General features: G+C 36.1%; 1 protein-coding gene across 1 annotated transcript in view; it reads left to right on the top strand.

The window, feature by feature from the left end:
* The window catches only part of RSPH1 (radial spoke head component 1), a 40,401-nt gene extending 15,928 nt beyond the window's left edge, over nucleotides 1-24,473 (top strand). Inside the window, exons 4-9 of the mRNA XM_027875463.1 lie at nucleotides 2,766-2,856; nucleotides 13,942-14,077; nucleotides 18,315-18,386; nucleotides 22,698-22,848; nucleotides 23,166-23,297; nucleotides 24,448-24,473. Coding sequence (XP_027731264.1) covers nucleotides 2,766-2,856; nucleotides 13,942-14,077; nucleotides 18,315-18,386; nucleotides 22,698-22,848; nucleotides 23,166-23,297; nucleotides 24,448-24,473 — 608 coding nt within the window. The remainder of the gene's footprint in view (nucleotides 1-2,765; nucleotides 2,857-13,941; nucleotides 14,078-18,314; nucleotides 18,387-22,697; nucleotides 22,849-23,165; nucleotides 23,298-24,447) is intronic.
* Nucleotides 24,474-26,195: the final 1,722 nt, after the last annotated feature.

Genomic DNA, 26,195 nt, shown 5'->3' with positions numbered 1-26,195 from the left:
TAGAGTTAGTTTTTCACAGCATGTCTACTATGGAAGTGTTTTGCATAACTGCACATGTATAGCCAATATTGAGTTGCTTGCCTTTGCAATGAGGGTGGGTGGGGAGGGAGGAAGGGAGAAAATTTGGAACCCAAAGTTTAAAAAACACATGTTTAAAAGAAAGTGTTTTCACATGCAACTGAAAATAAGAAATACAGGAAATGGGGTACAGAAATCCATCCTGCCCTAGAGGAAAATTGAAGGGGAAGGGGGTAAGAGAAGGGGGGGAGAGATAGAAGGGAAGGCAGACTAGGGGAAGGGGTATTTAGAATGCATGCCATCTTGGGGTGGGGGGAGGGGCAAAAATTTGGAATTCAAAATCTTGTGAAGTAAATGTTAAAAACTAAAAATAAAAAAAAAATAAAAATAGGAATAAAACAGAGAGATGAAAAGAAAAAAAACTGAGCTTCCCAGTTATATTCTTCCCAGCAAATATCAATCCTTGATGGCAAATGCCAAGGGTCCATCCTATTACATAAGTTCTCTTCTCATCAATAAACTGACTCTTTGTTTCAAAAAAAAAAAAAAGAATGGCCACCACCACGTTCATGGGAAGTGAAAAGACAGATTCTTGAACTTTACCCCCTTCAAAGCTTACTTTTTTTTTTTTTTGCCAGTTTAAAATTGCATTTATAGAGGTATCTGAATTCTGGATTCATTACCAGGTTTGTCTATCATACTGGTCTATCCCCTTTGCTGCTTTGTTCTAAATTTGCTTGTAAGCATCTAATTCAGTCCAAATCGAAGATAGGATAAGAGCTGTACTCTCTCTTAGCCTCGCTCTGTTATCATTAAATAAAATACACTCACTGCCTAACATTTCTGATGGCTAACAAAGTTTTATGCTAGGTAAATGAAATCTAAATGGAAAGTAACTTGTAAGTTACAAATAAGTATTTTTTTTTTTTGGTATCAAATATCTCTGATAAGGGTTTAGTATCCAAGATATGTATATAACAGAAACATATATCAAAAGCCATTCTTGAATAGATAAGTGATCCAAGGATATGAACAGTTTTCAAAAGAAGAATTGCAAACTATTAACCACCATATGAAAAGATGACCCAAATTACTAATAAGAGAAATGTAAATCAAAACAACCTTGAACTTTCACCTCACACTAATATGGGACTAGTCAATGATGGAGGAGCTGGGGAAAGACAGGCATACTAATGCATTGGTGCTAGAGCTGTAAATCAGTATGACCAATCTGGAAAACAATTAGGAATTATAGTATGCAAATAAAGCCACTAAAGTGTCCATACTCTGTGACCTAGAGATTCCACTAATAGGCATGGGGATTATTGACAAAAAAGAAAAAAATCCATATACACCAAAATATTTATAGTAATACTTTTTGTAGTAGCAAAGAACTCAAAAATGGTAGAATCCCACTGATTACGGAATGATTAAATAAATTGTATTATATGAATGTAATGAAATAGTATTCTGCTGTAAAAAAAACGAAGAATATGATTAATACAGAAAGCACAGAAAAAACTTACATGAACTGATACAAAATGAAGTAAATAGGGCCAAGAAAACAATGTACAAAGTTACTGCAACAATTTAAATGGAAAGAACAACAACTTCAAAGAAGCAAAAAATAAATGTTGCACAGTTTTAAAGTACTACGTTGGCCCCAAAGAAGAGATATAAGAAGGTACTTCCTCCTATCCCTTTGCCCCCCGCCCCACTTCTTTGCAGGGGTGGGTGTCCTACAGGTGTGGATCATTGCATATAATGCCAGATTTTCTAATAGTTATTGGTTTTTGTGGACTACTTTCTCCTCTTCCTCTCTTTTCCTTTAAAAGTTCTTTCCTTCCTCCTTCCTTCTTTCCTTCTTTCCTTCTTCCTTCCTTCCTTCCTTCCTTCCTTCCTTCCTTCCTTCCTTCCTTCTTTCCTTCCATAAAGGATTGCTTTCTGCAAAAGGTGAGGAGATGGGATACAGGAGTAAATCTAGATAATGTAGAAACAAGATATCAAATAAAAATCTATTAAAAGGCATATAAGGCACCAAGCTTGCACACCCAGTTAATTGGAAAAGAGACTTATGCTGTAGTGCAGGTTCAGTCCAGGTCCTCTGACAGGTCCTCATGGCTTACTTATCTCTCTCTCTCTTTTGTTTTTTGGCTAGGCAACGGGGTTAAGTGACTTGCCCAGGGGCACACAGCCAGTAAAGTGTTATGTGTCTGAGGCCGGATTTGAACTCAGGTCCTCCTGACTCCAAGACCAGAGCTCTATCCACCGCGCCTTACTTATCTCTTGGAAGCTGTCCTTCTCCATGTATCGGTGTTCACATGTCTTCTTTTTCTCCTTGTTCAACTCTTCTGTCTCCAATTTCTTTCATCTTCTCCCTAAACATTCTTTTCCTAAAGGTGAGAGGGTTAGGCTTAGGAGTCAAGGTCATAGTGCACTGGTCAGGTACCTCCTTCAAGGTTCCCCTACCCACCCACCCCCCTGGCCAGAATCAAGTTACAATTGCAAAGGAAGATTTTTTGGATGGGGTTTTATTAAGAATAGATTATGGTGTAAAAATAAAAAAGCATCAATAAAACATTTTTAAAGTACCATTATTTCACTTTCTGAGGGTACTTCCGCCTGTGTATATGTGTGTGTGTGTGTGTGTGTGTGTGTGTGTAAATACCATAGTAAATTATAAACATTCAAAGATGGTCTAAATTGGATTGCTTATGCTGGCATGTTTTTTGAATTGTTAATTTTAGGAGACTGGGCAGATGACCAAAGGCATGGCCATGGAGTTTATTACTATGTAAATAATGATACATACACTGGAGAATGGTTTGCTCACCAAAGGTTTGTTTTTTACTGTTTCTTCAGTGTTATATTTTTATTTAGGCAAGCAGAAAATCCTGATATATCTTTAGATTGATTACTCTTATTAAGAAAGAAAATTTAGAATAATCAAACCTACAAAACTCATTTCAAACTATACTTGAATTAAAAATAAAGCATTGTGGAAAATATTCACTTCAGTATGAATCTATGGCATTTGTATCAGAAAACAAGGTTCATGATAACTTATTAAGGTATCCTTCCACAGGTTTCTGTGGGAGAAGTTTTCATCATACAACTGGAGAAGATAGCGTGTGCACACTACTCTCATTATCCACTGGCCACAGAAGAATCAGTCAGTTAGTCAATAAACATTTATTAAGCACCTACTATGGGCCAGGCACTGTGCTAAGTGCTGGGATACAAATGTGAAAAAGATAGGCCTGTCCTTAAAGAGCTTATAGTCTAGTGATGAAAGACTACACACAAAAAAAAACTGAAAAGGGGAGATAGAGGGTAGGTTCCTGGCATGGGGGCATGGTGGAGAAAGAAATCCAAAATGAGTGCAGTTAGATCAAATCCAAAAAAATGAATGCAGCTAGGTGGGAAATGAGGAGATATCTGAGGAAAGAAGAATAAAGATGCAGCATGGCATGGGCATAGAATGCTAGACCTGGTTTAAATGGACATATAATTAGGTCAGTGCTTTGCTTCAGATGCTAGAATTTGGAGGTTGCCCATAGCACTTGCATACCCTCAGCAATGTCGGAAAAACTGTGCTTAGAACCTGGTTAACAAAATAATTAGGAAAAATAGGAAGCTGTGAGGTAGAATGTGTTTTTTTCCCTCTAGCTACTACAGCCCAGGTGAGCTTCACTTCAAACCTACAGAGCAGCCATCACTGGGTCTTGCATTTTGTAAAATTTTCCCTGAAGGCAAAATGCTAGTTATACCTCTGGGTAGGCCCCAGTTCTCCTTTCTCCTCTTGTACTTAAATCTTTGGGATCGGGGTGAATCATTTAGCTTCTTTAAAATCTTAAATTCTTCACCTGTAAAATGGGAATAAATGACATATATAATAACTTTCTCACAGTGGTATTTTGAGTCTTAAGTAAGGTATATAAATAACTTTGTAAATCTTGACATGCTATATAAAATACAGCTATTATCATAGGAGGGTTTGTGCAGAAGGCCCAGAGAAGAATTATAGTCCTGTACTCTAGGGAATATTCAACTTCCTTGTGTACCTTTTAGAGTGGTATGCAAAATGACTAAGTCAATCATCACACATACATTGCCAAGTGTGATTCCATGATTGGCTCCTCTGTCTAAGCTTAGACTCAGGATTTTTTCTCATTTTTGACCAGCGTACATGATTTTTGTTGTTGTTGTTCAGTCATATCTGACTCTTTGTGACCCTGTGGATCCTACCATCGGTGGAGTTTTCTTGGTAAAGATACTGGAGTGGTTTGCTATTTCCTACTCCAGTTGATTAAGGTAAACAGGTTAAGTGACTTGCCTAGGGTCACATGGCTAGTAAGTATCCAAGGCTGGATTTGAATTAAGGTCTTCCTGACTCCAGGCCCAGAACTCGATCCATTGAGCCATCTAGCTGCCCTGTGTAAATGATAGAATTGGGTAAAATGTTTCTTGTTTTATAGATATGTAGCTCACCATCTGGTATACCTACCCAACTCACTGGCAAATTGGGTTCCCTAAGGAACAACTACCCCAGTTTCAAGGGACTTTCTGGTTCCATACTCTTAAAACTATAACTCATGAGCCCTCGTTAATGAATTTACCTCCAATGGTTAGCCAGAGAGTATAACTGGCTAAAACCAAAGGCATTTCCTCAAGTAACAGGGTAATAAGCACATTCTCCATAACTTGACTTACACTATCCTATAAGTATACAAAGGGATTAGAAGAGTAGAATTCATATAGAAGTCAAAAGTAGAGAGGCACACATGCAGGGAACATAAGCAGCCAGGAGAGTGACTCGTGTCTTTGATGCTAGATTCAACTGGATCATGTTGACCTTGGTTTCATAGTTCCCATGAAATGTTAATTGTGTGTTATCAGATGCTGTCAGTTGTTTGTCCTTCATTCTCCAAGAAGACCGATGACATCAGGGAGGTGATGTTTTGACTTACAAGTGAATTGGATTTAAGTGAGGCAAGGCTGTGCAAAGTCATCAGCCTCACCCTCTACTCCAGAGCCATCTGGGTCCAATGGCGCGATATAGATTAGGAAGACTGGAAATGGGCTGGGATATAATGGGAGACCTTGGCCTTTTTAAGCTAAGGTCTTTCCCAAGTCTCAGTATATCTGAGGCAATGCCCATTCAGTGATTAAGGCTAGGTAAGAAATGTGGTAAAAAAAAAAATGGATTCTTAGTAAAAAAAAAAAATTAATGTAGGAGGGAAAGATCTTCAGAGTTTCTGGTCAAAACAGAAACAATTGCTATTTACACTCACTTGGAGCCATTAAAACCCAAACAATGACCAAGTGAAGCTTGGCCTGGGACCTATTGTTGGCCAATCAGTGAGAGCCAGAGTGATTTGGGTTTAAGGCATGGTCAAACAGCTCCATTTGAATCTCAGTGGGCTTTATCAAAGCCTCAACCTCCAATGCTGTATTTGAAGAAATCATAAATGAAACTACATGGGACAAAAAAGTCAATTGTCCCATTTTTTTCTTTCCTCAAAAATAATGAAATAGATAAGTAGGGAAGAAAAAAAAAGAAATCCAGCCTATAAACTCCAGGATAACCTGTGAGGTTTCAGTGATCAAAATCTATATTCCTTTGGGCAGAGTACCCAAAGGTAAGGGTATTGAGATAACATGTGGATTTAAATGTTTTTGTTTTTAGCATGATTAATTGCATTGATTATTTTCCTAATGTTGAAACATCCTTGCATACTTGGTCATAATGAATGATTTCATGGATGAATTATTGTAGTCTAACAAGAATTCATTAACATTTTTTGAATCAGTATTCATTAATGGTATCAGTCTCTAGTTCTTCTGTGCTTTATGCTCCCCTAGTTTAGGTATCAGGATTATTTTTGTATCACAAAAGGAGTCTGTTAGAATCCTTTTTTCCCCCTCAGTTTTGGAGAATAATTTGGGTAGCATTGGTCCTAATTTTTATTTAAAATTTTGATAGAATTTTTGTGAATCCATCAGGACCTTTCCCCCTTTGATAGTTTCTTTACAGATAGTTATATTTCCTTTTCTGAAATTGGAGTATTTAAGGTCTCTATTTGATTTTCAATTAGTTTTGGCATTTCACATTTTTGAAAGTATTCTTATATTTCTTTTGTATTTTTAATTTTTTTAAAAAGCATATAACTGCATAGTAGAGTCTCACAGTTCTGGCTTTATTGTGATTTCACCCAGTCCTTTGCTATTTTGTTAATTTGATTTTCTGCCTTCTTTTTAATGAGGCTGACTAAAGGTTAATCATTTTTGTTAGTCTTTTCAAAGATCCAGCTTTTAGTTTTGTTTGTCATTTCTATAGTATTTTTAGTTGCTAGGGTTTTCAATTTTTTTCCTATAATTTTGAATATCTCCTCTGCTTATTTTGGGTTTGTTGGCTTTCTAATTTTAAAAAGTATGTAGTTCAGTTAATTAATCCTCTGTCTTTCTATTTTGTCACTATATGTTTTGGTGATATACTTTTCCCCTCGAGGATTGCTTGAGCTACATCTCAGACATTTTGGCATGTTGCTTCATCACTATAATTTTCTTTCAGAAAATTGCAAATTGTTTCAGTGATTTGTTCTTTGGCAACTCATTACTTAGGATTTTGTTCTTAAGTCTCCATTTGAATCTATGTCTTTTGTTTGTACTTTGAACTGATAACTGTTTTTATTGTGTTAAGGTCTGCAAAGGATACTGTTTATTTGCAATACCACTGTGCTGTAACATCATCAATTTTTGCAAAAGTTATATCTGGTGCTGAGAAATATGTATACTCTATCAGCCTCATTTACAAGATGCCATAAGTCCTTTAACTTTTGTTTCTCCAGAAATTTGTTCATTTCTACAATTTCCCTTTTATTATTTAGATTTGTCCAAAACTGAGAGATAAATAAAAGTTACCTAATATTACAGTTTTACTATCTGTATCTTCTTGTAATTTAGTTTGATTTTCCTTTATGAATTTAGATCCTGAAGCAGTTGGAGCATATGAGCTTACGATTAATATTAGTTTGGTCTTTAGCTCCTTTCAGCAAAATGTAGTTTCCTTGTTTATGCTTTTTTTATGCTGTAAAGTTTTGGTTTTGCTTTTTCTGATCACATGATTGCAACTACAGATTATTTGTATTTACCTGGTGTATAGTAAATTATCTTCTAAAATCTCATTTTTATTCTGTGTATGTCTTCACTTTTCAGATGTACCCTTTATCCCACTCCTAATTCTGGATCTATTATCAAATCAATTCTTTTATTTATCTGGAAAAATCTGTAGCATTCTACTCTCTTATGGCTCTGCTCTCTAGGCCTGTACTTTTCAAAACCAAAATATTCCTTTCGGGCCACCACTTTCCTTTATGTATTGTCTCTTCTTGTTAGAATGTAAGTTCTTTGAGGTCAGGCACTATTTTTTTGCTTTTGCATTTCCATCCCCAGCCCTTAGCACAGAGCTTTAAAAATGCCTTTTCATTTATGCATTCATTGCCATCATGAGGAGGGAGTGAGAAGAGAGAAGTGTCTCCCTCTAGTTGTAACTCTTTGAGAGGCACAAGTGAAAGGGTAAAGAATGATTTCTTAAACATACTCAAGAACTAGTTTTGTCTGTATAGATAGCTCTCTTTACTGACTTTGCAACTTATTTGTTAGCAGGATCAAGTCCTCTGCTTTTAAATTCTTACATTCTTCCCATGCATCCACGTCACTGGGCAGAGAAAAAGGCTCTATGATGGGCACCTTCTCTTTGTTAGCCTTCAGGCTCATTTTTTAATGTAACATCACCCACTGATCTGGGCATGTGCTCTTATTCCTCAAGAAACATTGTTGTTGTGGAAATTGCCTCCATAAGAGTATACCTCTTTTAGACCTCAGATAAAGGCCATAGGGGCAAGGACAGAAACAATGAGATGTAAGGGTGTGAGTCTACATCTTTTAATGAATCTGAGATTTTCAGTAACCTACTGGTATAGGAAAAGGCCAGCAGAAATAATGAAGTTTCATAGATTACCTCATCATCTTTTCGTAAGCCATCTATTTGCACAGGCCAACTGGAGAAACCCTAGAACCATTTGGTTATTATTGGGTAAATGACCATTAATTTCCTGGTTATAGCTGAAGATTTGTAAAATCATGGTCTTAAGTTAGGGTGAAGTCTTTCACTAAGGGGACCCAGTCTGAACCACAAAATTGTTAAAAGGAAGGACTGAACCTGTTTTCTCAAATTCTTCCTGAGCGATGGCAAACATCAGAGGGAGCCAAGGCCCTGAGGGTTGCTGCTGATCCTGAAGCTGGAGGTGTTGAAAGCTACTGCTGTCCATGAAAAGAAAATCCAGAAGATAGACTTGTCCAGCACAGACACCATGCTCTGTGGGCAAACGGGGAGTGACCTTCTCTGGCAAAAACACTGACCTGAAATGTAGCTGCATGAAAACTCTAGAAACCAAGGACTTCAAGGTCATGAAATAACAAGAACTAGAATTACTCTTTGCTGTATATGAATCTTATGCGTGTTCCTGCCTACCATTTTACACTAAATCTGAACTCATTTTTCTCATAATGCCGTGTGCATTTGTGGGAGAGTGTACTCCAGACTTATGGGTGAATGTTTTTGTTTTGTTTTGGGAGTTTTTAAAACAAATTTTCCCAAATATACCATCTTAGTAAATCCCTTTGGTAAAAGTTAATTGTCTACTTTCTGATTGCTAATGGGAAGACCAGCGGTGGGGGCTCAGAAGCTATCATTATAGGTGTAGCCATCCACAAGTTTAATCCTGGAATCCAAAATAGCAGCCATCTCTCTCTGAACCCACCCATGCAAAACCAAGCTGGGGGAGTGATGAGGGGGAGATTTACTATGTGAGTTTCATCTGGAATATATTTAGATGTCTTTCACATTTGCAGGCTCCCTGGGGAGATTTTCAATCTGTAGCTCTCCTACTTGAATACCATACTTTAATAGGGATCCATTAAAGAAAAATTAGAATTCTTTTCTCTTTTGTTTGGACTGGTATTGAACAGCATATTTTCTGACATGTTTCTTTTTCATGTCTGAACAGTTCGGTTCAGATTGTTTTTGTTTGCCAGTACTGATTCCTAAATGCATGAAGCATTTATTAAGCACTTACTACATGCAAAACACTGCGCTAGGTTCTGGGGATACAGATAGAAAAATAAGACAGTTTCTTATCTGAAGGAACTAACATTTTAATGGGGCAGATAACACAAGGAAGGTTTCATCTATGAGTTGTATTCTTCCATCCATTACAAGTATGTTGGCTGATATTTACAATATGCATGCTGTATACTTAAAGTATTAATGCCTATTAATGCACCTAGAGCCAGATGACTACCAGTTGAAGCAGTACCACAGAGATGAGGATACTGATAGCATCTGGTGATATGCTACCAATAGTTTGAGAGAGATGTGAAGTACTAAAGAACCTGTAAATCACCAGGAAATGGAGAGTGTCCTCATATTCTTGATAAATCTCTGTGATCATTAACAGAGTCATGGGGACCTTGGGAAATTGATGATGTATAGACTCAGAATTTTAGAGATATACAATAGGGAGAGATCCAGAGAAATTTAATTTTGGTGGCTCTCTGTTGCATGAAAAATGGCAAAACCAGTTGAGCAATCATCTTAGTAGAATGAAGAAGGTGTTTTTGCTGCAAAAGTGGAATGTGGGATGTATCCAATGAGCAACTCATAGGATGCTCATCAGGGACGCCAGGCCTTTTCAAGATGAGTCATAGAAGATTCTTCTTTCTGTGATATACTGTTTAGCTGGCCATGCTTCTTACAGGGCCTGGATGGATCAAACAATTGGACTCCCTGAGCTTGTTCCTTGATGGCAGCTGAAGTCTACATCTACATCTTCAAACCAGCTACAATGTAACATTTTCAGAAACTGCAGAGAAAGACTTTCAACTAGCCCAGCAAAGTGATTGAGAGCAGAATAGCAGCAAGGATGAAAACAAGAATACTAGACTGAGTAAAATCCACAGAGAGAAACTGCATTAAGTTGAGAGAGAGAGAGAGAGAGAGAGAGAGAGAGAACTAGAAATTTTAAAATAGTAGCGAAAGGCTTCAGTCAGAAAAGCCCAGCCTAGGAACAATGAGCACAGAAGCCTTCCAGCACATAGAGCATGGATCTTAAAGTTGTGTATCTAGTAGCATTGTGATTAGAGTTTGGATCAGGGATACCTGGAGCCTTCAACTGTCTTACTCTGATCCCTGACTGGCACAGCTCATACCAGGAGGCCAGCAATCAAAACATGCCCTAGATAAGATCAATTAAGGAACTGAACGTTTTCATTTTGCTGGCTTGCACTAACTGAGGTCCCTGAAGAATTGCACTCTACACCCAGAGGAAGCAATTGCAAGGCCACAAATAACGTAGATTGGGACCAAATAAAGCTCCACTATTCCTTCCAGAAGAATTCAGAGTCACCCTGATACAAAATCCTCATTAAGGAAGTAAGGTTAGAAAAATTAGTAAACAGAAGAAGGCACTGACCATAAAGAGGTCATTCAGGGATGTATGAGATAAAAATTTAGGAAAAAATTCACAATTTCTATAAGCAAATTCTCAAACAAAAAAATTGTTTTGCTACAAGTTTTAGTGAAATCCCTGGAAGAAATGATGCAAGAGTTTAAAAATAATATTACAAATGAAATGAAAGCTTCTGAGAAAAGAATTTAAAATGAAATGAAAACTTTCCAGGAAAGAATAAGAAAGATAATAAATAGCTTAGTATAGGAGGTGCAAAACCTTGCCAAAGTCACAGCTTCCTTAAAAGTTAGAATGGGTGACTATTCAGTGACTCCATGAACAAGAAATACTAAAACAAAACCAGAAAGAACAGAGATACTTACTTAGGATTGGTAAGAGTCTTTCCCATTCTACTCTTTCTGAACCAAAAAAATTTGTAATCTAATTTTGATAGATATGTGGTAGATTATCTGTATTTTACCAAAATATTTGACAAAGCCTCTTGTATTGTTCTTGTGGCTTTAGGCTAGAAATTAATTTATTTGCTGGATTTGGAATTATTTGAATGACTATAATCAAAGATTAATTGTTAAAAGTTAATGTCAAATTGGGGGCAATGTCAAGATGGTAGAATGAATGGTCACAACTGCCACACTTCCCCTAGAAACTTTCCTATGAGGTGAACACAGAAAATGTCAAATCAAATTCTGAGCAGAAAAGCCAACAAAAAGTTAAAATAAATCATTGTTCTGGCTCAGGGAAGCTTAGATAGACAGACAGAGAGGTCTGTAGACACTGGGGTGGGCATAGAAGTGGCACTAACTGGGGGCCTTGTAGGTGGAAGCTGCATCATCATCAGCAGGAATACTGGGCATGTTCAATGCACAGGGATGGTAAGGTGACTGAGTGGCTGATCAGAAAGAGATTCCAGGATACTATTGTGTTAGCCCTGGGCATAGGACCTGGCACCATTTGGCAGCTATGTAGCCTATTACCCAGTTATGGGTAGCAATTTTGGGGCAGAGAGGAGTGGTCACAGTCACAAGGGAGCAGGATTCCTCCCTGGGTAAGGACCAAAGTGCGGATTGGACACAAGCCCAGCAAAAATCCCTAGAAAAGCTAAAGGAAGAGATTTTTAAAAAGAGCAAGAAATGATTTTAAAGATCAAATAAGAATGATAGAGGGGAAACTGGGAAAAGAAATGAGAACAATAAAGAAAATTATGAAAAGAGAATTAATAGTTTGGTAAAAGAGGTACAAAATCTAACTGAAGAGAATAACTATTTAAAAATTAGAATTGGTCAAATGGAGCTAATGACTCCATGAGACATCAAGAAACAATAAAGCAAAAGTTAATTCAAGTTGGATGAATGTCTATATTACAACATTCTAAAGATCTGCCCTTGTCCTTGTTATTTATTAAGCACTTACTTTGTGCCAAGTACTGTGCTAAGCCCTAGGGATATGAAGAAATGCAGAAGACTGTCCTCACTCTGAAGGCACTCACAGTCTAATGAGGGAGACAGTATGCAAACAACTATGTCCAAAGAAGATAATGCTGAATAAATTGGAGATAATCAGTTGAGGGATGCTGCTAAAATTAAGGATGATCAGGAAAGGCTTCCTATAAAACATGAAATTTTAGTTGGGATTTCAAGGAAACCAGGGAACAGAATTTGTTTAACATTTTTATCAATGTCTTAAATAGAGAAATAAATAGCATCATTGTTAAATTTTGAGGTACCACAAAGCTAGGAGGAAAAGTTAACCAATTAATGCAGAAAAATCTAAGATGAACTTGAAAGGCTAGAATGTTGGACCCAATTTAAAAAAATGGAACCTATGTTAAAGACCTATAATTTCTTTAGTGTAGAATTTTCTCTACTGGTGTAGACTACAAGTTATCTATAACTGATCATTTTTTTTTAATTTTCTGAGGCTGAGAGGTTAAGAAAGTTTTCCATTTTCATCCAGCTAGTAAATATGTCAGAATTTGTCTTCCACACACAAGGACTAGGATGTTATCCATTACAATGCTATTTCTCATAAGAGGAGTTGAATATAACATCTTACACTTGGTTTAAAAAAAAAAAAAACTTTACCAGTACAAGATGAGGGAAACATGACTAGATAACAATCCATCTGCAAAACATCTGACAGTTTTAGTGGACTACAAGCTCAGTAAGGGTTTTACTAAGTTTTTAAGTATCAATCAAAGGAGAAGGCCATCAGGCAATTCATAGTTTCTCTTGGATTTAAAGCTAGAATAGACATTAGATAGTATTAAGTGTAACAAACAATCTAATTCAATATGAGACTGTTTTAAGAGAGGCATAGTGTCTAGCTAACACTAAGTGATAGTCTTATTATATTCTTCCCTGGTCAGACTGCATTTGAATTATAGCATTAATTATGGGTTCCCACATTTTAGGAAGGACATCAATAAACTGGAGAGATGACCAATGCAGTGTGGCCAGGAGTGCATTGAGATCATGCTCTGTGAGAAGCATTGAAAGAAATGGGGGATATTTATTCTGCAGAGTATAAGACTCTGAACTGAAAGTAATTGTCTTCAAGTATTTGTCAAGTATTTGCAAGAGAGATTAGGCTTGTCCTCTTGGTCCTGGAAGGCACAACTCTGAATAGCAAGTGGATATTTCAAAGGCAGATCCAAATCTTGACACTAGGAAAGGCTTCCTAATAATTAAAGCTGTCCAAAGGGAACCAGGACACTTTGGGGTATAGTGGATATTTTGTAGAAGATACTCTTGTCCAACTCTTGGTTGGTTTAGATGGCATCTTAGAGTCCTTTCCAACTCTGAGATTCGAGGACATTTCTAAACCTCCAACAAAAAGATATCAGCTATTTCATAGTTTTATTTTTATTTAGAGTTAGAAAAGACTTTAGACATTACCTGGTTCAATGGTATAGACCTCAAATACAAATAGATCCCTGCAAGTACCATATTGACTGTGAAAACAACCAATCTACATTATGTTGAATCAGATTCCTACCCCACATTGGAGTTCTTCTGGTCATATGTGGCCAGAGTTTGACACCTTTGATCCAGTCCACCTCACTTATTGTGTAGATTAAAAAATGAGGCCCACAGCCTATTGCTCATACATACCACAAATGCCAAGTGAAGAGGTTGGACCAGGTGATCAACAAGGTCCCTATGAGCTTTAAATCTACGGTGATTTGCCCAAAGTCGCACAGTATATAATAGTAGAGCCAGGAAATTACCCCAAATCATTTGACTCCTAATCCCTTGCTCTTTTGCTCTACACCTTGGAACTTGACTTTATGTTGGCTTTTTTTTTAACCTCCAAACTTTATTTCCCAATCAGTTTAAAAAAATTCTTTAAATTTTAACCTATACAAAATTAAAACCTTTTTGATCTTAAACAGGCAGGGGCAAGGCACATATGTCTATGCTGAGACTGGCTCTCAGTATGTTGGTACTTGGTTAAATGGACAACAGGAGGGATCAGGAGAATTCATTCACCTCAACCACAGATACCAGGGCAAGTTCGTAAATAAAAATGTAAGTAATTTTAAAAGTGCAGCTTTCTAATAAGTGCATTAAAATAATTTCATTAAGTATCCTTCAACATATAAAAATTACAAAATAAAAATAACTGAAAATTGAAAATATTTTTTAAAATATGGAGGCACCCTGTGAAATGACAGAATGGTATGATGCATGAAAACATTAAGACTTTCTACCTCACTTTGTGAATCATTATCTTGCCACTTCTACTTTTACTATCAACCGAGGAGCAAGATGTAGATGAAGTGAGACTTTTTCTATGAGTATCTGAATAACAGTTTTTCTCACATCCCATTTCTTGTTACTTTATTGCATCTCTCTAAAAATATTAGTCAAACTTTTTAATTCTTTTTTTTATAAATTCTATTTCTCAAAAATTGGGAAGTCAAATGTTTATTCTTCATAAAAGACTATTACACATATATGATTATAAGTAAACTTTTTGACCTCCCTAACATTCTGTGAAAGTCAGCATTTATCAGGGATATTCCCAATTGCGTGATGGACTGAGTGACTACACCAAAATGAAATCTCCCACCACTTCCACCTCAGAACAATAAGAAATTCATCAAATAAAATAATCACAATAAAAAGAAATTATGGGAAACACTTCCATATAAAGTCTTCTGAAATAGCAGCAGAGGACTTGATGATGATCTCACTGCCCTTATTGCACCCAGTGCATCTGACTCTTCCTTTTAGTTTTGGCTGAGGGCATCTTCAATCTCATTCCCTCTTGACAGTGACCCAGCCTGATCCTTCCATGCCCACTCCTTAATGGAGGAAGTACGGTGAACTTGCCCAGCTTTGAGATAGAGAAAGAAGCAAATTAGGGTTGGAGAAGAGACTGAGCAGGAGAAGGGAAGGTATACATAGAGATGTGATCAACTCTCCCCATTTGAAGTTTCCCTGTAGCATGGATCCATTTAGAACCTGTATCTGCTTCATAATGAAGTCATTGAAGATGTCTACCCTCTATAGTATGGACAGGAGAAAATAAATGGGAGTGGATCTGGAAGGCACCAAAGAGCAAAGGGGCAAGATTCCCTGGTTCATAAAATGGAAAAGACACAAATAAAGAAGAGGAAGGGCAGATAATAAACCCAGCTGCATGCAGCTAAACCACTAATAAAATTTTTAAAGAGGGAAAAATAAGCAATCTGGAAGAATTGATGATACAATCAATACACAATGCAAGATGAAAACCCTCAATAGAGAATGCTGTGAAATAATGGAACAATAACAAGAAACCCCATATTGTTTTGGGATAAAAAAAAATTTCAAAGAAGAAATAAGGATGAAATTAATGCAGAAAGCAAAGTTGTCAAAAAAAAGAAATCAGTTAGTCAATAAGAAAGTAGAACATTTGGAACACGGCAAGGAGAATCTCTTCAAAAGTATATAGGCTTTGAAAAAGAGAATGGCAGAGTTGAAATTCAAAAATCCAGAAATGGAAGAAAATTTGAACAGAATCAAAAGATATTAGGGAAAAATGTGATCTCCTTAACTAGCCAGAAAAACTGACTTTGAGGGTAGAATGTATAGAGATAACTTAAGGATTGTAGATCACTTGGAAAAATACAGTGGCTATCCTGAATATCGCACTGCAGGAAATAATACAAGAAAATTACTCAAAAGTATTAGAAACAGATGAGAAGTACAGATTAATAGAATCTGTAGCTCACCAAAAGATGGACACTCAAATTTGCATCTATAAGGATTGTATTAGTAAAATGTAATTTCAACGTTATTCAATAAAGATTTCAGGAAGACAAGAGATAGGCCTTCAGCTGTCATAGAAATCAATCAGAAGAGTCCAGGATTTCTCTTTGTTTATGAAATTAAAGAAAATATTATGATATGATTCTGAAATACAAAGGGAAAATAGATACATCAATTTTGGTAGGATCATTTTTATTATATTAGCCCAGTTCAACCACAAGTAATTAAAATATCTTTCCATTGTATTTTGGGCATTATAATTTTGATTAGTCAGACTGTATTATTCCATGAAATGGCATCTAGAATATTGGAGTCAAAAAAGATTGGAATTTTGTTTATAGAGAAGTTTGGAGTCATTGAAATTGAGATTGCTCTTTTCCTTCTATTAAGTTTTGGTCCTAGCTATATTCTGACTAAGATATACATGATGTACAAATAGATTAACTTAATGGATAGATACATCCACCTGTGTAGTATAATCTGGACATTTGGAATCTAGTACATTTCTTCTGTATAGATTATGTAGTTGTGAATTTCCAGTTAAAAAGCTTTGTAATTTTCTGGGTCTCAATTTAATCAAGTCAAAGTTATCCATAAACAGATCATCTATGGTGCCTCACTATTTAAAGGTAACCCCTCTTCCATTTGGATCTCATGTAAGCTCTCTTCCATCACAAGGATCTTCTCCCTGTTTTATGTTCCATGTGATATTAATTGAAATGTCATTAAACAAAGTTACTTTTGTCATTGAACCTATAATCCTGACATTTACTTGGGAAGCACCCCATTGGAGAATCTTAAGTGAGCATTTTGTTCCAATCAAATGCTGAATCAAACACTTAGATACAACTTGATCTTGTGTTCTATGTACCGTTCAGTGATTTGGGTGACTCTAAAAATATAATCAGCTATAGAATTTCATTGTGAAAGCCTGCCTGTTTTCTTCTTATATTGTTATCTATAATGATATATATATATGTATGTCTGTTTCTCTGTGTGTATAATATAAACACATATGCACATACACACCTGTACAAGTAGATCATTCTCATCAAGATTTATTAGAAGTGAGAAAGCAGGTATGAATCAATAATTGATTCCTTTTTGATCACCTTTTAATAAATTTCAAAATCATCTGTGATACCCTTCATCCCCATTTGCTATTTTCCTCTCTTTTCTTCCTCAACTTTCTTAGCATTTAGTCACTTCAAGCATAGACCTCTCCTGCGTACTTGGTCTGGTTCAGCTACTAGTTTTATTTTTGTTTTCCTTAGTGCCATTGATGCTATTTCATGTAATATTAGTAACAGCAAATATTTATCTGGTGCTTAAAGGTGTTCAAAGTACTTTATACATATTGTCTCATTTGATTGTATTGAGCTCTGATATTAGAGTTTGAAGGTCGTATATGTCTCCATTGTTATTGATAAAGAAAATGTTGAAGGACATATTGACAGATCTTTTATACCTTTTTGTCTATTTTTTTCCATCTAGTTCTGTGTTTAGGTGCTTTTGGGTGATGTGTCCTATTTGGATCTCATGAAGATTCAGATAAAATTCTTTACAGATAATTTGTGTCAAATTCCTTTCCTGTCTTACAAAATAAGTATAGAAAGATTAAGTCTATTGAGCAGTTATAATATAATAATGATGATGATGAAAGCTAGCATTTACATAACACTATAAAGATTGCAAAGCACTTAGTAAATGTTTCATTATATTCTCACAAAGACCTCGGAAGACAGGTACTATTATCTGCATAACGTTTAATAAAGGATACTTATACTGTATCATTTATTTAGTACTGTTCTTCAAGTGTCTTAAAATACACTTGGCATTTGACATTTTGTACAATTTTTTTCCTTTTTGTGTAGATTTTGAATTTTAGTATAAAATTCAGAAAACCTTATTAATTCTGAACCTTTTAGTTTGGAAATCATAGTCATTTGATCAGGGGATAAAGCTGAACTTTACAGCCAGTTAGTTACAGAAAGAATTTGCTAAGATAATCAATGGTACTTACTCGATAAAACTGTTTTGAAATCCTCTTTAAATGAATGTAAATTAGTCTTATCTATTCACTTAATAAGGAGCTCTGCTTTGAAACAATCATTAATTCATAAAAGTAACAAATAATTAAAATTGTCCTGCTCCTAATTGTTCCAAATTGTTGAAGTTGTGTTATGGTATGATCTAGGAGAGACAGTGTGTGATATTATAATGGATAGAGAGGGTCAGCCTTGTGATTAGAATGTCCAGGGCTCAAGTTCTGCCTTTTATGCAAACTGACTGTATGAACATGGGTAAGTCATTTAATCTGTTGGTACCCCTGGCAATTCTTCAAGACAAGTTACAGACAAAATATTGATCCATATTGATAGAAGGAGTTTCTACACTGAAGAAATCACAGGTCTGGAAAAAATATGTCATAAAACATGCTCTATTTTTATTGTAAATTGAACCATCATAATTGGAAGTAACATTTTATTTCTTTTTTTTTTTTGCATAGCCAATGGGCCCTGGAAAGTATATTTTTGATATTGGATGTGAACAGCATGGTGAATATAAACTTTCAGATATGGTAAGTTGTATAGTAGGATGTAATAAATTAGTACATTTGTAGGTAACATGGAATGTCTAGTTATATTGCTGCTTTGAAGTCAGAAGTAGTATGATTTAAAAAACTTAAGACAGCTTTGGGAAATAGTCTACTTTTTAGTTTTATTTGTGTTCAAAAATAGAAAATTAAAATATTGATGATGTTAGCAAATTAAAATGTCATGCTTATTGCTTATTGTTAAAGTCTAGTCTGTCTTACATGTGAAAATTAAACAGTATTTATGAGGAAAAATTTAGGTGTTAAGTCTTTGAAGATGCAAATGAAATTTGTAGTTACCTATTACAACATTATTGCTCTGTAAATTGGTACTAGTCATTTCAAGAGTTTGAGTTATGACACAACAAAACATTATTTTATTTTTCATCCTGGTAAGCATTAGACAGACTGATGCAGCCAATAATTAAAATTAAGCAGCTAATATATTTTTTCAGAGTTAAATTTGCTTGGTGTATGTGTTGTATGCATATTATATTTAATATAGTTCATATCTATGTAATTCATATCTACCATATCTTGGGACCATAGTGATAATTTTTGCAACCTTTTAATTTTTTTCATTGAACTGACACCACTAAATTGATTATTCAATCAACAATTCCTTGTATAACAAGGAATTCCCTTGTATAACAAGGGAAAGTGGTATTTACAGTGGAGATAAACTAGAAGTCCTTTCAGTAAGATGAGGGGGTAAACAAAGATGTCTACTATTGACACATTTTTAGAAGCAGATCTAATGTCAGTAATTTCTCATAGTTCTGGTTAGATTTTTTGACAAAATGAGCCACTTATAGATCATTGAACAGTAATTGAAAAGGAGATTTACTTTGTCATAACACAATGAGACTATGAAACAAAAATACAGGAGCAATTTGGTATACTTGGCCTCTCTCACCTCCTTATGGAAATGCGTCTGGGAGAGTAAGACATAGTGACTTCCATGATCTTGGGCACCCACCAAGTCTAAGATGGCTAAGGTCTGATTAGTCTTTTTATGTTCTTAGGTGACTAGGAAACTTTATCAGGGAAGCCTGGCCAATCAGTTCCCTGTGGCAACTTTGTCATCTTTTAGGGAAAGTGAATACCTGTCAAAACAGCAAAGGAAGGAGAGCCTGGGCCAACCTCATATTGTGGGGAAAGGCTGGTACATGTTAATTCTATCACACCACTACTGCTGATATGCTGGATATAGCAATAAGATATAAGAGAAATTGAAGGAATAAATATAGGCAGAGAGGAAACAGGCAGCTAGATGGCTCAGTATATAGAGTGCCAGTCCTAGAGTTAGGAGAATGTGAGTTCAAATCAGGCCTCAGACCCTTACTAGCTGTGTGACTCTGGGCAAGTCACTTAACTCTCTTTGCCTCAGTTTCCTCATCTGTAAAATGAGCCAGGGAAGGAAATGGCAAACCACTGCAGTATCTTTGCCAAGAAAACCCCAAATGGGGTCATGAAGAGTCAGGCATGACTAATTGATTAAACAACGAAAGAGAAAACTGTTATTGCTTTTTTCAGATGATAGTTTACTTAGAGAACCCTAGAGAATCAACTAAAAGTGATTGAAACAATTTCAGCATACAAAACAAATTCTTTGAATCATTAACATTTCTGTATATTGTCCACAAAACCCAGCAGGAAGAAATACAAAGAGCAATTTCATTTAAAATAATTACAGAATGAATAAAATACTTACCAACCAACACACAGGAACTACAACTACAGAATGCTCTTTACACAAATAAAGATAGACCTAAATAATTGAAGAATTATTAATTGCTTATGGGTAGAACAAGTGAATATAATAATAATGACAAAATTACCCAAATTAATTTGCTTATCAATGACATATCAATCAAACTACTCAAGGATTACTTTGAAATTATGAAAAATAATAACAAAAGTCATTTGTAGAAACAAAAGATAAAGTATCTCAAGGAAAATAATGAAAAAAAGTTTGTAGGAAGGGAACCCACTAGCACCAGGTCTCAAACAAAACTACAAAGTGATAATCATCAAAATGATGTGATCCCTGTTTAAAAAATAATGAGGTTGATATGTAGAACAGATAAGGTATAAAACATACAGAAGCAAACTAACATAGTAGCATAGTGTTTGATAATACCAAATACCTCAGCTACTAAAATAAGTATTCATTTGACAAAAAACACTGGAAAAACTGGTCTGACAGAAATTAGGTCAGCTACTACATACAGCTACTTCTGTATGCCAAGTTAAACTATAAGTACATATGTCATCTAGACATCATAAAAAAATTAGATGAGCAAAGGAAAAAAAAGACTTTTCCTTTCTATGACTTGAAGATTTCATGACCAAAAAAAAAAGGACATAGAGAAAATCACAGGAGGTAAAATGGATAATATTAATTACATAAAATTAACAAGTTTTCCCCAAACAAAACCAATACAACAAAATGATAAGGATAACAGTTAACTGGGAAACAATCTTTTTTTTTTTTTGGCTAGGCAATGGGGTTAAGTGACTTGCCCAGGGTCACACAGCTAGTAAGTGTCAACTGTCAGAGGCTGGATTTGAACTCAGGTCCTCCTGACTCTAGAGCCACTGCTCTATTCACTGTGCCACCTAGTTGCCCCCGGGCAATAATCTTTGCAGTAAGTTTTTCTGAAAGAGGTTTCATTTACAAGAAACATAAGGAATGGATTCATTCAAATTTACAAAAGCCATTCTGGAGTCAGGAAAACCTAAGTTAGAATACAAACCCAGACACATGTTAGCTTTGTGACCCTGGGTAAATCACTTAACCTGTGTCTGACAGTTTCATCATCTGTAAAATGGAGATAACAATAACGCCTATCTCCTATGGTTATTGTGAAGATAAAATTAATATTTATAAAATGTTTTGGAAACTTTAAAGTATTATATTAATGCTAGAGATTTATTGTTATTATTCTAGATTTGAAAAATGGTCAAAGGATATGAATAGGCAAAACCTTTTCACAAATTTAAAAAAGAGGAAAAAAAACCTTCCTTGTGTCAAATAATCCTCACCAAGTAATATAAATCTTTATATTAGCCATGTCCAAAAAAGTTATCTCTCATTAATATATTGCTTCTGTTACTTTTTTTGTTAGAAGGTGGGTAACATGTTTTGTTCTCTGGAGTTGTAGTTAGTCATTGCATTGATCATGGTTATTAAATCTTTCAAAGTTGTTTTTCTTTATACCATTGCAGTTAGTTATGTAGTATGCAGTTATGTTCTCCTAGTTCTACTCATTTCACTCTGAATCAGTTCATACTAATGGTCTTTCTGTTTCCCTGAATTCCATCCCTTTTGTCATTTCTTACTATAACATACCTCTACATCTATCCAACATAATTTATTTAATAATTCTCCAATTAACAGCTATCTCCTTATTTTTCAGTTCCTTATAAAAAAAATGCTGCTATGAATATTTTTGTGCATATGGGTCCTTTTCCTCCAACTTTCATCTTTTGTGGAATATGAACCTGGTAATGATAGCTAAGTCAAAGGGCATGCACAGTATATGATTTTTTGAGTATTATTCCAAATTGCTTTCAGAATGAATGCACTATTTCATAGCTCCACCAACTGTGCATTAGCACATCCCCTCCAACAATTTCTATTTTCCCTTCTTGTCTTTGCTAGTCTGATGAGTGTGAGGTAGAACCTTAAAGAATTGTGAAAGCAAAGAAATGAAAAATAATGAGCTTTTACTGTAGCATATACAACTTTCCTTTCATAAATATTTTTCTGCCATGGTTAAGTAGAATTTTCTAGAATTTAAAAATATAAGCATTTATAAAAAGTAATAATTTTTAAAAGTTTCCCTTATAATCTTCCTTCCCTTTCCTCCACCCTTTTCCTTAGAATTATTTAAACTTGGGGCAGCTAGGTGGTGCAGTGGCTAGAGCACCGGCCCTGAAGTCAGGAGGACCTGAGTTCAAATCTGGCCTCAGACGAAACACTTGACACTTACTAGCTGTGTGACCCTGGGCAAGTCATTTAACCCCAATTGCCTTAAAAAAATATCTAAACTCTGTGGTCTCACACCTCAGTAATGTCATAAAATCCTATGAGATAAACCCCCTAAAAGTTGACCATTTTTGTTTCCTTTCTAAGACAATGTTTATTTTTATTTTATTTTCCTTTTTTTCAATAAGGACTTGTTGGCATTACTTCTGGCGGGCCGTGGGGAGAAGAGAGAACTATTGTCTTTTTTCCCAAACCTTATGTTTTTGTAGATAAAATAACACATATATTTCCGTTTAAAATAGGAAAGAGTGGAAGAGGAAGAAGAAGAAGCTTCAACTGCTCTTCCGAAGTGGAAAGCTCAAAAAATTACCCCATTAGAACTCTGGAAACCAGCTCCTGTGGAAGAGCCACCACAGCCTGAAGTGGCCCCAGTATTGGAGGAGCCACAAGCTTCCTTGGAAAGTATGTGGTATGCCTGGATTATTCTAGTTAGGAAAACAGTTTTCTTTTCTTTTCCTTTTTTTTTTTTTTTTGGGCAATTGGGGTTAAGTGACTTGCCTAGGGTCACACAGCCAGTAAGTGTCAAGTGTTTGGTCTGAGGTCAGATTTGAACTCAGGTCCTCCTGACTTCAGGGCTGGTGTTCTATTCACTGCACCACCTAGCTGCCCCTAGGGAAACAGTTTTCAAACGTCTCAGGAATCCATTAAAATCCTCTAGCCTGCTATAAAGAACAGCATGATTGGATTTTATATCTAGTTTATTTTCTGTCATTATATTTCGGTTGGCGAAGGGACTGAGGATGTTCAACCTCTTACTGATTATTCAGAAGCGGAAGACCTTGAAGGAGTAACGAAACAGGGAGAAGACATCGAAGAAGTGAGAGCTGAAAGCAGAGAGGAAGGTAGAGTTGAAATAAGAAATTACAATATGGATCACGGGGAGGAGATAATTCCTATAGACCAGGGGTGGGGAACCTGCTGCTTTGAGGCTACATGTACCTTCTAGATCCTGAAGTGTGGCCTTTTGAAAGAATTCAAATTTTGCAATTTGTTCTGTAAAATTTGAATTCGTTCAAAAGGCCGCACTCAAGAATCTAGAACAAAGGGTGGGGAACCTGCAACCTCAAGGCCCTGTAGGTCCTCAAGTGTGGCCCTTTAATCCAAACTTTATAGAACAAATTCCCTTAATAAAAGGTTTTGTTCTGTAAAACTTGGACTCAGTCAAAAGGCCTTACCCAAGGACCTAGAATGCCACATGTGGCCTCAAGGCCTTAGGTTCTCCACCCCTGCTATAGACCCTAGAAAGAAAGAGCAAAATTAATTATCTCTAGTTATTAAATGCTAGTGATTATCACTATAGATACCTTAATATTATGATCTCAAAGTGAAAAGGAATTCTTTTATGCATACATTTACTGGCAGATATTATGTGGCATTTTTTTTTTTGGATCACAATTGACCTTTATGAAAAGAAATTCAGTTTTCTTTCAACTGGACAAAGTTGGAGGAAAAAAAAAATCAGTGAGAATCTTAAATCAACAGCAAACTTTTTATCTTGGCTTTTTTCTTTTGGCTTTTTATCTTGGTTTTTATTGATGGAAAAGGTAAATTGAGAGATATTTTGAATATATATCATTCATAACCATGTGGAATTTCTTTTTATCAATATAATATAAAACAATTGACCTTTTAAAAAATGTGTACTTGTCTATTGTGATTAACAAAATCCATTATTATAGTTAAACTAATTGGTCTACAAGTCTCAATTATCTACATTAATAATAGGGAGCAGTGGCATTGAACATTCCATTAATCTATCAACCAACAAGCGCTAATAAACCCTGCTGTGTACTAGGCACTCAGCTATGCCCTAAAAATAAAAAGACCACTCGAGGAATAGTCACTGTTCTCAAGGACCCTGCATCATACTGAGCGATACAACATTTGCACATCTGACCACTAGTGGGAGCTTTTGAGTGATATCAAGCGCTGGCAGCATTGCTGGGGTCCTATCATGTCCTAGCAAGACACGTTGGGCACATGCCGTTGTAGCCTGCCAGCTTGGTGAGGGCTTGTAGCTCTCACTCTTCTTTCCTCCCTCTTCAGAGCTTAACTTTTGAATAGGTATAGGGTAACTCTGAGTTACTGTTACTGAAGTGGGTAGGGATTTTGTTTGTTTTTGGTGAGGCAATTGGGGTTAAGTGACTTGCCCAGGGTCACACAGCTTAGTAAGTGTCAAGTGTCTGAGGCCAGATTTGAACTTAAGTCTTCCTGACTCCAGGGCCAGTATTCTATCCAGTGTGCCACCTAGCTGCCCTGTGGGTGGGGATTTTTATTTTCCACTAGGGGCTGCTTCTGGTGCCCTACCTTCTTTATTTTAACACCAGTCCCTCCACTTTGCTCAGGATACTGGCTCCAGATATCAGCTTTGGTTCAACCAAACCAAATTTCCCATCTGAGAAAGGAGAATTCCCTTACTCTAATCTATATACCTGAACATTAAGTAAAATATAACAAACTATTTGACTTTTTCTTGACCAAAAGTTTTATCACATTTTAAGTCTTAGAAGTAAAAGTCCCTTTCTGCCTTTCCAAGACTGTCAGGTTTGAAAGAAAAGTAGGGATTTTAAAGTTAGCCGATAATGTACAATATATTTTTCTTCTAGGGGGTGGGGAGGTGGGTGGGAGAGAAGAGAAGAAAAGGTGTCATGCTCTCTTTTCTTTTTTTTAAAATTAATTTATTTTGATTTATCAACAATCACTTCCATATGTTTTTGAGTTTAAAATTTTTCTCCCCCTTCCTCCCCACCACCCTCCCCAAGACGGTGCACAATCTGATATAGGCTATATATATATACATTCCTATTAAACACATGCTCTCTTTTCTTGGCTCATACCTGAGCAGTAAAGATATTTTCCAGTCCATAGTTCATGCTATGATCTTCTCTTTCCTCTTGGGCTCGGGAATCATTACAGTCACTTGAGTTAGCACAACTTCAGGCAGCTCATAGGGCTCTTTTCTGCAGCTTCTCACAGCGCTTCTTGGTGCCTGCTTCTTGTGGGTTCTCCTTTCTCTCTTTCTGTATGGGATGGCTTCTTGTTCTACTAGTTCCTTAAATCTCAAGGTTAGTGTTGGGGCAGATCCTAGAACTTGGGAGTCTTGGTGAACTGACTTAGGACAGCAGGACAGGTGTCTGAGTCTTTGCCCTCCGGTGGCATCTCAATAAATGGAACAGATATATTTGTGAGGATAACAATTTGAATTAAGCCCCTCAGATCCATCAGGATGGGGAATCAAAGGATGGTACTCACTAATCTAATCAGCTGCCTTATTCCTCTAAAAAAGATATGCATTTCTTGCCATATTTCTTGCTCCTTTAGTTCCACCCACTTGGATGGTTTTTCTTCCCTTGTATCCTTCAGGGACTCACCTGTCCCTTGGATGCTAGCTGCAGTCTGAAAACAGCCTGGTCCCTCATAATTGGTGACACCTTCAGAGAAACTGTACATCTCTACCCAGACTCATTGTTTCCAATTCTCCCAAATGTGTGGTGCCTTCCCCATTGAGATCTAAGCCTTCCCTAAAGTAGAGAAAAACACCCCTTTCAGGAAGCCATTAGGCTCCTAGCAGAAGCAATGGGAAGCATCTCAGGAAAATTGCCTGCATGGAAGTAGTTGGAGGAACCAGACTGAGTTACAGCTAGCGGTATGGTTCTGTGGGAACATAGCATGTTTGAAAGAAAGTGAAAAGAAATAAAGCTGGTAAAGTAGGCTGGAACCAGATTATGGAATTTGTTAAA

This window comes from Vombatus ursinus, unplaced genomic scaffold (assembly GCF_900497805.2).
Source record: "Vombatus ursinus unplaced genomic scaffold, bare-nosed wombat genome assembly UNPS02014809.1, whole genome shotgun sequence".
NCBI lineage: Eukaryota > Metazoa > Chordata > Mammalia > Diprotodontia > Vombatidae > Vombatus > Vombatus ursinus.
This window is presented reverse-complemented; position numbering and strand designations above follow the sequence as displayed.